Below are 13133 nucleotides of genomic sequence, written 5' to 3'. Positions count from 1 at the left end.
TTGGAGTTTTTTAGATAGGCAAAACTCAAATCGGCCTACAATTATTTCACACTGGAAATGTCTATTCTGTGCATACACGAAAGCATCCGACAGTATAATAAATTATATTCTCAAGGGGTTTAGGTTTGGTCTTTGGTGTTCCAGGGATCACATCGTAAAAATATAAAAAAAATATTTGCGACACCGCTAGTGAAAAGTGAAATAGCCTAGGCTACAATTTTATATAAAAAAACGTAATTAGATGTTAATGTGTGAAGAAGTGCTGATTAGGCTACTGATAAGATAATCAATTATTGCTCGGAGAGCATGTAGTTCAAAAAGTATGACTCTTTAATGTTCAAAAATAAATTACAAATCACAACTGCATTTAATTATAAAAAATAGTATCAAATTGATTAAAAAGAGTAATGCATAGTTACAACTAAATACAAAATACTGCCAAAACAAAACCATACAAACATACCAAATAAAAAATATCACTGGGCAAATGAAGAGCTCAATGCAAAGTACAGGCTATCCTTAATCCTTGCAAATCCACAAAACTGCTGAACAGAGAAGTCAAAAAACATCTCTCTTTATGATCCAGCTCATTCGGATGCCTGGACTAACAATCCCAAAAAAGAAAAGGGGGGTAATTTAAATATACTGCAACCCTACAGGGACAATCTTCATATCGGCATGCACAGGAAAAACTTCATTTGTTTTGATGGTGTAAGTCACCTCCTAGTGTCAATATTTACCCGCCCCCATCGGACCGGGGATTAACATTGCGTGCCAAGATTACAGATCGCTCGATTAAGCATAGCCTGAGATTAACTGTTCTACTGCTGGTCTTCAGGCTGGAAGGCAGTGGGGTTGAAGCCATCAAGACTGCCCTACATACTGTGTTCACTTTGACACTCACAACATTTGGCACCATCCATTTCAGTCAGACTCACATTAATTACTTTGCCCTCAAAATAATAAACTGACCAGAAGACGTGGTCAACAAAGGCCAGGTGGAGTGCTCTGTATTCTTGGGAGATCAGGAAGGTTATATACATATGTAATTCTACAAGGCTCCCCAACCCTGTTCCAGGAGAACTTCCTCCCGGTTTATACTCCAACCCCAGTTGTGGCAAACCTGATTCATCTGCCATCTCATTATTAGAATCAGAGTTAGTTTAGGGTTGGAAGAAAAATCTAGTGTGCTAAATATATTGGAATAGGGTTGGAGCCCATCTCTACTGGTTCGAGAACATCTTTGGCTGCACTGGACCACCGGGGTGCATTATGGGTAGTCAGAGGTTTGTCCAATCAGGCTCAGCCCAGGGCGTGAGAAGTCAGGATCCGCTACTGCCCGATTGGTCAAAGCCTCATCTTCCAGCTACAACAGAGAACAGAGGGGGCGAGGAGAGTGTGGGAGAAAATGAAAGCGTCAGTGTGGGTATGATTGATACAACTGTGTAACGCCATCAACCACGTTGGACAAAGTGTGTGTCTGTGTAAAGTGAGTCAGTTTGTCTGCGCATTACCTGTTCTTTGATGTAGCTATGAGCACAGGGCCCCAGGCCTCGAAGAGTCAGACCCACTACAAAGCACCACAAAGACAGGCCTACCTCCAGGGCTGCTAGCAGCACACTGGGGATCCACAGGGACAGGGTTGTGTCCTGCATAAATGGGGATAGAAAGATGGGGTGGGGGGTTGACAGAGGCATGGAGAGAGGGAAAGAGAGATGAACACATTTACTCTGAGGTATATACTCATTCTCTTGAGACAGATCATCAGGTATAGAAAAGTGTTCTACTTAAATCCCCCCTCCTCACCCCTCCTGCCATCAGTGACATCATGGTCTTTCGTTATTGTTTCATCATCCAGCCCCCCCCCCCCTCCCCTCCGTCCATCTCTGAGTTGATCCCATCATCTATGTCCGTTTTTGAGAGGCAAACATTTACATTTAGTCATTTAGCAGACGCTGTTATCCAGAGTGACTTACAGTAAGTACAGGGACATTCCCCCCGAGGCAAGTATGGTGAAGTGCCTTGCCCAAGGACACAACGTCATTTGGCACGGCCGGGAATCAAACTGGCAATCTTCTGATTACTAGCCCGATTCCCTAACCGCTCAGCCACCTGACTCCCTAGCACCTGACACCTGACTCCAAACTCACGTAGATGCGAGTGGTATCGAAGGGGCAGTCCGCCTGGATCGGCTTGCGAGCGCTTAGCTGAGCCTCAGTGGTGTTGCAGCCCTGCATCAGGGCCCGCCCATCGTACGCCACAGTGTGGCCAATAGCCAATAGGAGGCCGATGCCACAGGCCGCAGACAGCAGGGCGTTCAGAAATGAACTGATGAGAAGGCCGATGTGCTAGAAAAAAAAACAGGAGAAAGTGAGACGTGAAATATATTAAGAAAGGCAAGGAAAATGTGCATGTCACAGACAATGTAAAGAAACAGCATAACAAAAAAAATTACAAGATAGGTAACCTACCAGTTTACCGTTGGATAGGTTTCTAGACACCAGTATGGCAATAATCCCAGATGCAATACTCTGCAAACATAAAGTCAAAACTGAGATTTATTTAGAGATACGTGTGTATGAGCAATATGTGCTTCAGCTCAGCTCCACTAACCCAGCCCCTCTTGTCTTCTACACAAATACATCTTTGACATTTTCACTGTGAAAGGCCTGGAATAAAATCCCCAGAATCACTGAGAGTCACTGATCTGATCAGCATTATAATCATTATTATAGGGAAGACTAAATTATCTGACCAGCAGCCCCGAGGTCACGGAAATTATGTTGGCGGCGGTGTACTGGGTGGTGATCCTCCCGTCGGGTTTGGAGATGTGGCGCAAGACGCTGCCGTGGACGATGGCGCCAAGCAGGAAGTTGATATGACCCACCAGGATCAGAGAGATCCCCTTCTTCATCAACCAGCCAGGGCCCTTCTCCTTATCTGCCACACACAAAGTTTATAGTAGCCTACAACTGCTGTGTCCTGTCATGTCCTTGATTTAAGTTGAACAAGTCTAGCATATTTTAGGTGAATAACCTAAAGTTCACCGATGTGAAGTTATCCTGTAGGCTATATTTGATTTTTTGTCCATAAAGTCTTGCAATTTAACATGATGTTAAACGCCTGTTTCTTTGTTCGAAAAGAACAACTGCAGACCTACACAGCAAACGCCGAAAGCATGACCACCTGCACAAACTGAAACTCCAATTTTCCTAATCAAGTAGGCTAAATAAATGTAGAATGGTCAAACAAAATGGAAGATAACATACCGAAACCACACATTTTGTAAGAAATCCACCAAATGTCCTTCAAGTAACAAGATGGTAAAGTTTATTTCCCGTTTTCTTAAAAAGCAAAAGCGCTTTTCCTCTTCGGTAAGCCGTGACGTAGCTGAACTCACCTGTTGCCCGGAAATCTAATGAAGTACATTGTCTCGCGTGATGATATTCTGACTGGGGAGCCCAACGCATAAACGAAGTTCTATAGACCTTCACCCAAATTAATCTTTTTCCCAGGCATATTTTGTAAACTGTCAGAAGACCAAATATTGGTGTACGCAAATTGGTGTTTCACCAACTAAGATTCTATTTTAATCCCTACGGAATCAATGTCCATCCATTATTTATTTCGGATATTGAACTCGAGTGGGCCTATACATAACCAACGTCTACGTCAGCTACGTCACGGATGTCTGTTCCACATAATACCGTGAATTCAACGTCACGATGCTACTGATGCATTTTGACACAGGTAGTGGTTTTCATGTTTATTTTTATTAAGTAGGTACCCAACCATTTTAAAAGAAGCAAATGTCATACATTGCAGAGTCTGTCATTACAAAGTCAAAACAGCACACACACACAAGTGGCCTATACTGTACTTTTTTAGTACCACAAAAAACACTCAATGAAAAACATTAGGAATCTCGCATACTTGCTCACTCACACACACACACACAAACCAAGCAAAAACAATCAGCTCTTAACAGTTATAACTCATTCTATCAATGACTCTTAACAAGTGCTGCTTGAATTTAAATGCTAGTTGTATTTCACAGTACAGATGGTCAGACAGACAGAGAGATAAGGCTTCAGTGACAGTCAGGTCTAACCTGCTGAGCATTCATTAACACGTTTCCACATTTTCCAGCGAAAAAACATTCAGTTTTGGAGAAGTTCGCTGCTTAGAAATACCTGAAACATGGCTTTCCCTCAACCCTCCCTTTCGTGGAGGAATCACTGATTTCACAGGTACTGGATGGGTTGCAGCTGCTCAGTAGAACACAATTGACTCATCCAGTCGTGTTAGATCAGAGATTACAGATAAAGGGAGGTAGGGAGAAAGAACACACTTTCAGAGGATTTAAATACAGCCAGAGAGAAACATTTGGGTGAATTTAGCCTGAAAGCTTGACCACAAACAGTATATATGTACTTCCTTACACCAAATCATCTTTGGATCGTAAACCTGAACCACTCCTCTTACTAAGCAACAATACCGTGATTACCTTAAGTCAGTAACTTCTTCAAGAAAGATATATATTTATTTGATCAGATAACCGCACTTAAATTAGGGTGGTCAATCAGTGTACTTTTAAAGTATAGCTGAAGTTATATCCAACAATCAAAGGCAAAGATACTGTAAGTGTTAACCAAGGCCAAAAATTCCAGCCATTGGATATGTCCTGTAATTGTATGAGCATACAGCAATTAATAAAATCCTCACCCCTCTCATTCTATTGGCTCAAACTCCATTGGGATGTGGCTTTGTCTCCAGTAAACCAATCAGATTGAGAACAAAAGTGAAGAACAAATAAACCAAAATGACACATTCTTTACTTAAATATTGATGTTTGACCCCATATGATATCTGGATAAAGACAAACTGCCACGTCACCCAGAGTAGGAATCACAGCAGACACTGTGCACATCCATCAATGACCACAACAAGATACAAAGACGTGAACCGTTAAGTTGTTTAAGGCAAAGTGGTGCGTGTGCAGCTACTGGGAGACAAACGGTGAAGATCGTGGCAGAGCAGGAGGGGGAAGGGGAGGCAGGGGCAGGCAGGGGAGGGAGGGGAGGGAGGGAGGGGAGGGGATTTTCATAATCTTTGAGGTGACATTGATGTCCTGATGATACTGTCACTCTTTTAGCTAGCTTCCTTCCTTCATCCCGGCCAAGCTAATATGCAAAGAAGGACGCATCAAATATGCCACATCATCAACAGACACCGGGGCACTGAGTGGAGTGTACGTGTGTGAGAGTGTGTGTGTGAGAGTGTGTGTGTGAGTGTGAGAGTTAGGAAGAGACGGTGACGGGGTTGAGGGAACCGTTCCTGCTGAAGAACTTGGTGAAGGCCTCCTCCAACACTGAAGCCAGCCTTGTTTGGTCCACCTATGGAACACACACGCACACACACACGTGAGGTGAGCACTGGAGAAGACAGCACACACATGCTTGCAGGGTACAGAGTGACTAGTTGTGAGTTAGTTGAGATTGAGTGGGTGGCTCAGTTTGTGTGTGTGTGTGGTCACTAATTCCAGCACATAATCATTCCCTCTCGTCTACCACTTTCAACACTTAAAATACCACACATCCATTTCCACACACACTTGCTTTATCTTCTACACCCACACATCTCTGCCTCTCCCACACACACTCTCACCTCGCTGATGAAGCCTAATTGGACCAGCTCCACAGCCAGCTCCTGAACATTCTCATCTGGAAAAGAAACACAGGCAGCATTGTCAGTGGTGACAACACACACACATATACACACACACACATTATTGTGATTGCCCTCATGCAGTGACAGAGCTCAGCAGAGGAAGGCAAGGGGCCTGTTTCTATGACACTAGCTGTCAGTCAGTGAACTTCAGACTCAAACACACATCAGGGTGTCCCAGTTACATGGGGGGTTGATTGACTTTGGACTTTTAATTGAATCTCTTATGTTCCTGATAAGAGCAGCTTCAGACACACCTCTAGATACCAGAGCAGGGCTACATGGAGCTTCATGCTGGATATGACCTGGGTGGGTATGTACATGTGTGCGTTTGTGTGTGTCAGTGTGTACTGTATCCTTACGTGTGTGTGTGAGTGTCGTCTATGCCCCTGTGTATGTGGCTCCAGATGACTGACCAGAGATGTTTGACCGTTTTTGTGCGTCTCCCATGTGTGTTTCTGTGTATTTGTATCCCTGTGTGTGTGTGCTCGTGCATCCCTGTGTGTGTGTGCGTGAGTAGTGTATCCCTGTGTGTGTGTGTGTGTGTGTAACCCAAGCAGTGGGATGGCCAACTGTACCCCGAGGCCCAGGCTCAGCTGTTGGCAGCCTCCACACACGCCTGACATTCTCAACACGCCTGTAACATCAGACATGCCTGTCATGTGTGTGTGTATGGGATGGGAGACAGTTATGTGTTTTTACCTCAGACCACTCCCCTGGGTACAGTGACAGAGTGTGGGTACAGTACTGTGTGTGTGTGTGTGTGTGATGCGTGTCTAGGCTGGGTCATAGAGAACTAAGGCAGGGCTGCTCACGTACAGAGTATCACACTACAGACCTTGCTGGATGGGCAAAGTCTTCCCATTCCCAGACTAGACACACATTATGGGATGGGCTCAAATGAACAATGCCTCAGATTCTATGGACAGAATAGAGTCTTAATCTAAATACACATTGTGTTGAGATAAGGTGTTACCAGTGAAAGCATTCACGCACGCGCACACACAATGTGAGATTAACAAACATCTGTCACCCGTGGCTGACACAAGGTTATGAAAACTTCAAATAAAAACATTGTCATACTAAATATAATAAACAGATATGGATGTAAAGTCACTTACTGGGTAACAAGTCACAGCTTAGATGTCTGTTCAGTTTGTCCTCCAGTTTCAACAGTAAGGTCAGCTGTAGAGCAGTGGAGGAAAGAGAGAGAAGAGGTTAGAAGAGGAGAGCGGGATAGGGGAGGTCAGAGAGAGCAAACAAACCTTCAGACTGATACAGGAAGTTGTACAGGATTGACCATTTTAAAATGAAAATGAATAAGAAGTTACAGTTACAGTAGAGAACTAGTTATATAGACATTCTAAAGCTAGGTGTATAGACAGTATAGAGCTAGGTGTATAGACAGTATAGAGCTAGGTGTATAGACAGTTTAGAGCTAGGTGTATAGACAGTTTAGAGCTAGGTGTATAGACAGTTTAGAGCTAGGTGTATAGACAGTATAGAGCTAGGTGTATAGACAGTATAGAGCTAGGTGTATAGACAGTATAGAGCTAGGTGTAAAGACAGTATAGAGCTAGGTGTATAGACAGTATAGAGCTAGGTGTATAGACAGTTTAGAGCTAGGTGTATAGACAGTTTAGAGCTAGGTGTAAAGACAGTATAGAGCTAGGTGTATAGACAGTATAGAGCTAGGTGTATAGACAGTTTAGAGCTAGGTGTATAGACAGTTTAGAGCTAGGTGTAAAGACAGTATAGAGCTAGGTGTATAGACAGTATAGAGCTAGGTGTATAGACAGTATAGAGCTAGGTGTATAGACAGTATAGAGATACATTCACTCTACTCACGTGGGGCTTGGCTCCTTCTTCTACTGGCTCTATGTTACACTGCATCTGAACCACCTGCACCAGACACACACACACACACACACACACACACACACACACACACACACACACACACACACACACACACACACACACACACACACACACACACACACACACACACACACACACACACACACACACACACACACACACACACACACACAGGATGTAAACTTAAGATTCTGTCCATTTAAACATGAATGAAGGTTTAATTAAACGATACTGTATGGTTTTGCTAACTAATAGTAACACCCCCCCCACCTTGCGCGTCTCCAGCTCGGCAGGCTCAGGGGTGGGGGTCTTGACGGAGGGGGTGACGATGGGGGACTTGACCTCCTTCTGCTGGGGCTGGTGGGGGCAGGGGACCCCGAAGGCTGTCAGAGGATAGATACCATTCCTGATGGAGGAAGGGAGGGGGTAACAAGGAGAGAAAAGAGTGAGAGAGAGGTGGGAGAGACAGAGGGAGAGAGGACAGAGCTGTTAATACACACATGACATTTTCTTTTGTTGAAAACTACTGCCACCCAGTGGCTGTTCAATGTATAGTAAAGTTCAGGGTCAGTAGCAAAATGATACATTTGATGAAATAAATACACTTAAAAAAGACATCTATTGTTCTCCTTACCGTACATCCTCCAAGAACTTATCCAGCTCCAGAGCTGGGAACTGAGACAGCCTGGGGGGAGAGAGAGGGAGAGGAGAGAGAGGGTTAGGGTTAGATAGAGAAACAGCAGCAGCAGTCAGGGGGAGCCAGGCGGAGCCAGGCGGAGCCAGTGCTACGGCGTCTTACAGCAGCTGGGTGCCCTCCTTCCTCTCAGCGATGACCAGGTTAGGGTCCATGTTCTTGGTGATCTCCTCCAGGGCGTTCTCTGGAATCATGTCTGGAAACGCAGAGGGAGGTCAGTCAGGGTGTGTCTGGAGGTGTGTGTGTGTGTGTGTGAGACAGACACAATAGTGTGTGCATTTATTTTCTGTGTCTGTGCAAGGAATATAGAGATTTACACGTGAGTATGTGTGTGTGCAAGAAATAAATAGGTGTTATAGGTCACTGGTTCTGTGTGAGTGATAGTAAGAGTGAGAGTGAGGGTGAGAGTGAGAGAGAGACTCACGCTGGTGACTGACGATGCAGTGAGCAGCCAGCAGCTTGAGCAGGGGCACCTCAAACAGAGCCTGGTGGAACAGCAGCTCCCTGGCTGTGGGCCTCTTGGTGGGGTCTGCCTCCAGGCATGTCTGGATGAACTCCTGTACCACACACACACACTTCAGGGACGTAGTAGGCTATCATAACTGTATATGGCTATAATAAAATGCATATCCCGACATGCACCCAGTACAAACACACACGCACACTAACCCTCTGCAGGGGGTCTTCCAGGGACTGGATGGCACTGTTAATGGCCTCCTGGGACACGTAGGACGACTCCCCGTTCCCCTGGATCTCCAGCACGGCCATCTGAACACACACACACACACAGCAAAAACACATTTACAGAGAACTTCAATGTAGACAGTGCCATCCAATCCCCTCAATCCTCTCCAATTCCGCCCCCTCATCCCGTCCATCCTCCCCCGTTTGTGACACAGGCCCCTCACCTCTAAGGCACACATCCCAAAGGAGTAGATATCCACAGCAGTGGTGACGTCTGCCACAGCTGCAGACACAACACAGGAGCACAGGAGGGGGGAGAGACTCAGAGACAGAATCTGAACGTGTGGAGTGTGTGAGAGGTGGAGGACCCCCCTCTGGCAGGGTACCAGAGGCGTGCTCCGTCTCCAGGGGAGAGTGGGCATCTCCTGCTGTCTGGCCTCCAGATGCTACCTACCTCCATATTCAGGGGCAAAGAAGTGCAGGTTCTTCTGCTCCTCAGTACAGGTCTTCACATGGTTGTTAATGGTGTCTGGAGCCACTGGGGGAGCAACACACACACATATCAGTCACCAGGCCTCATCTTAGCCATATAGGTATGTGGGGGGGGGTCAAGGTTCTGGCAGGCTGGTCTTGAGGACGGGTACCTGATCCAATCTTGATGAGGCCGTTGTGCTGGATGAAGATGGTGTCACAAGTCAAGTTGCCATGGGTGATGGGCGGGTCACAGGAATGGAGGTAACTGGGGGATGCAACACAGGGACAGCCTTGGTTACAACACCAGTGGTAATCAGTCTACTGGGACACAAAGACCATTTCTATGCTGCTACAAAGTGGACCTATAATCAGGTATTCTGGTTGAGTTCAGCTTGTTTCTCTGTACTTCTGTGTGTGTTGATGTGTATGTGTGTCAGTGTGGGAGCCTCATGACTGACCTGAGAGCAGACAGGATCTGTGTGCACCATCTTTTCCATGCCTGCAAAGGATCAAACAACCAGCGATCAGTCAGAGAACAGACTTCACCTTCACCCTAACCCCTCCTGTAGGATGGACAGTGCTGTTATAGAGCTCTACAGTGACGGACAGAGAGAGGCGTCATATTCACACCTTCTCATTCATGGTCTTGTGATTCTTCTTGGTCTTCTTCAGAAATTGCTTCAGGCTCCCTGACGACATGTACTCAGTGATGAAGATCACCTGGACACGACACAGGCAGCGGCAGGAGTTCACATCAAGAAACCAAAACACAGACATGATCATATCATCATAGATCCCATCCATGCTCTGTCACGGAACCATTTATCCACCCATCCATCCACCATCTATCCATCCATCCACCATCTATCCATCCACCCATCCATCCACCATCTATCTATCCATACATTCACCCATCCATCCATGCATCCATCCATCCACCATCTATCCATCCACCCATCCATCCACCATCTATCTATCCATACATTCACCCATCCATCCATGCATCCATCCATCCACCATCTATCCATCCATCCACCATCTATCCATCCATCCACCCATCCATCCACCATCTATCTATCCATACATTCACCCATCCATCCATGCATCCATCCATCCACCATCTATCCATCCACCCATCCATCCACCATCTATCTATCCATACATTCACCCATCCATCCATGCATCCATCCATCCACCATCTATCCATCCATCCACCCATCTATCCATCCATCCATCCAGGTAGTGATGGAAGCAGCAGGGTTTTGTTTAGAAGAACAAGACCTCACCCTGACTCGGGTCTCCTTGATGTCGGCCCAGTACTTGTGGAACTTGACAATGTTGAGGTGCTCCAGGTGAATCAAGTTGTCAAACACAGCCTTCACTTTCTCCTGGAGAGACGAAGCGCGGGACAAACACATACATATGCATGTTACATGATACATATACATTTACAACACTATACAGACTAATGCTGTCAGAAACAAGGACTCTGGGAATGTCCATAAGACATTAGGATGAACTAGGCCAGGCAGACACAGTTTCCACCTTGAACAGTGTGTATGCTTGTCAGTGAGGGTGAAACTGTTTACAGCCCGCATGGTGTTTTGTATGTGTGTGCTACTGTGAATACTGGTTCCACAGCCTGGTGCTGCTGAGGTCATGATGGGAGGCTAAAATGATGACAACACTGTAGAGTTCAAAATATAGATATCCCAAAACACACACACACAGCTTTGAAGATCAAAAAGTGGCCTTAGGGTGAGATATGCAACAGCAGCAGCAGACAAACCAATATGACTGTATGTGCTTTAAGTGAAAAACACAAGCGTGTACAACACAGATATAAAAAATTACACCCCCTACAAAATATGAACCAAGAATAGGGTACAACACTGTTTAGAGATGTTGCTCTGCTCTCACTCCACTGACCACCACAACACTATTAGAACTACACACTTCTTCTCTTTGATCTTCTGATGATAATCTATGATAAGGGAGATGCTGTACCAGAGGTCTATGCTGCTAATTGCTGCTAATTGCTGCTAATTGCTGCTAATTGCTGCTAATTGCTGCTAATTGTTTTTATTCTGATCTACATCAAACCACAGCCAATACCACACTGTTTCACCAGTCTGCACTGATTCCTAGTTCCTGCCTCTGAACAAGCATACCTCCTGCAGCTTGAAGTTCTTCCTCTCTGAGAACATGACCTCATTCCAGACCACCTCCACCCCTTCCTCCGTGTCCATGGCCAAGTAGGCGTTGTCAATGCCTGGGACATTGCGCTGGTTTACCTGGGGAAGGAGGGCAGGGGAGGGGAGAGAGGGTTATGAAAGGAGCAGATGAGGGGGATAGACCAGGCTTCAGTATCAAAGCATCTGTCAACAAAACTGTGACATAAACCATTATGTCTACCGATCCCTCTCTCTTTTCATTCCTCCCCGTTTCCTCTATCTTATTCTCTTTCTGTTCCTCCCTCTCTCTCTCACCTCCTCTCTGCGTTTCTGCCAGCGGCCGCAGGGGCTCTCCTCCAGGATCTCAGACTCGTCTTCACTCTCCTCCTCCTCATCCTCTGTGGCAGTGGTTGTGGGGGGGCCGGGAGGTAGACTGGACACAGGTGGGGACACGGTGGCCGTGGAAACCTGTGGGGCACTAGGGGACATTGTCTCTGCCTTGGTTTCTGACGTTGGTTTTCCATCTCCTTCCGACATGTCTGCAGCCGGACTGTGCTCCACTCCTCTCCTGCGTTACGCTTGCCTCTTCAGCTCCTGGGGCTAGCAAAGGAAGTCTCTACTACTGGGAGACTGGAAGGTCTGGTCACTCCTGCTGCTTACCCGTTCTCCTTCACATTTCCCGAGGCCGAGGGCTATGGTGCTCTGGAGGCAAATGTGACACCAGCGTTTAAATATCTTTCTCTCTCGGTAACGATAACTGACATTATAATACACACAGCCAGACACAACCAAACACTCAGACACTTCCTCAGACTGCATATCAGATACCTTTTCAACAGATCAAATCGGTAGGCGTCACAACTTAAGGTGTCTGTAGATAGTTACTTCCAGTCTACCGTTTGCTAGCTAGCTAGCTGACACTGAATCCAAACTCACTTTAAATACTATTGCTGGCTAGTTCTAACATGAATACTGAAGCCAATTACTTAAAACACACCAACAAACAAATAAACTTTATTGAACCAGCTTAGCTAATATATCGTTTGCTTATCTACTGTATGCATTTGGCTAGACTCTCAGACCATTTGACCAACTCACAGAACTTGCAAAAACAGTAGAGTATTAGCTAGCTTAGCTAGAACTGTACGAGACCTGAGACTGTAAAATCCCGTAGTTTTCTCCCTAATTATCTAGCTAGCTAATAGTAGCCACGTCCCCACATTCAATAAATAACTAGCTAGCAACATGAACCTCATTAAAAAGCGAAACACAAAACATACTTACTTGGAAGGTTACAACATAGCTTTTACTGAATTGGCGTAGGTTAAACTAATGTAGCTGTCCTAGCTACTTCTGAAACTTGTTAGCTAACTAGCTAACTACTGAGAGAGACGTAACGTTGCTGGTTGTTGGAAAAGGGGAGGAACGGCCGTTTGTCGGGCACCAAAGCAGCGCTAAAAAAACGCAGCCCTGTGAGTGTCTGACCTGTTTCAGGTCAG

The 13133-nt window shown here is 45.7% G+C and overlaps 2 protein-coding genes across 3 annotated transcripts; both read right to left on the bottom strand.

Annotated features, from left to right (window-relative positions):
• Positions 1–309: 309 nt before the first annotated feature.
• LOC124474579 (keratinocyte-associated protein 3) lies at positions 310–3425 on the bottom strand. The gene is made up of 6 exons (XM_047030880.1): positions 3270–3425; positions 2756–2940; positions 2472–2531; positions 2151–2348; positions 1515–1649; positions 310–1366 (listed from the first exon to the last, which is right to left on the bottom strand). The coding sequence occupies exons 1-6, from the start codon at positions 3280–3282 to the stop codon at positions 1271–1273; spliced, it is 687 nt and encodes a 228-aa protein (XP_046886836.1). The 5' UTR covers positions 3283–3425; the 3' UTR covers positions 310–1270.
• Positions 3426–3754: 329 nt separating this feature from the next.
• LOC124474823 (nuclear receptor-binding protein-like) lies at positions 3755–13061 on the bottom strand. Of its 2 annotated transcripts, none has more exons than XM_047031270.1 (18): positions 12919–13061; positions 11950–12336; positions 11632–11754; positions 10747–10848; positions 10091–10180; positions 9919–9959; positions 9631–9725; positions 9441–9524; positions 9211–9269; positions 8966–9070; positions 8727–8859; positions 8408–8498; positions 8243–8293; positions 7879–8014; positions 7576–7629; positions 6849–6912; positions 5668–5723; positions 3755–5396 (listed from the first exon to the last, which is right to left on the bottom strand). In XM_047031270.1, the coding sequence occupies exons 2-18, from the start codon at positions 12169–12171 to the stop codon at positions 5301–5303; spliced, it is 1602 nt and encodes a 533-aa protein (XP_046887226.1). In that variant the 5' UTR covers positions 12172–12336; positions 12919–13061; the 3' UTR covers positions 3755–5300. The 2 variants fall into 2 exon arrangements, with proteins under 2 accessions (XP_046887226.1, XP_046887227.1); XM_047031271.1 differs by having other exon boundaries at positions 8972–9070.
• Between the last annotated feature and the right edge of the window lie 72 nt (positions 13062–13133).

This window comes from Hypomesus transpacificus, chromosome 12 (assembly GCF_021917145.1).
Source record: "Hypomesus transpacificus isolate Combined female chromosome 12, fHypTra1, whole genome shotgun sequence".
In the NCBI taxonomy this organism is placed as follows: domain Eukaryota; kingdom Metazoa; phylum Chordata; class Actinopteri; order Osmeriformes; family Osmeridae; genus Hypomesus; species Hypomesus transpacificus.
This window is presented reverse-complemented; position numbering and strand designations above follow the sequence as displayed.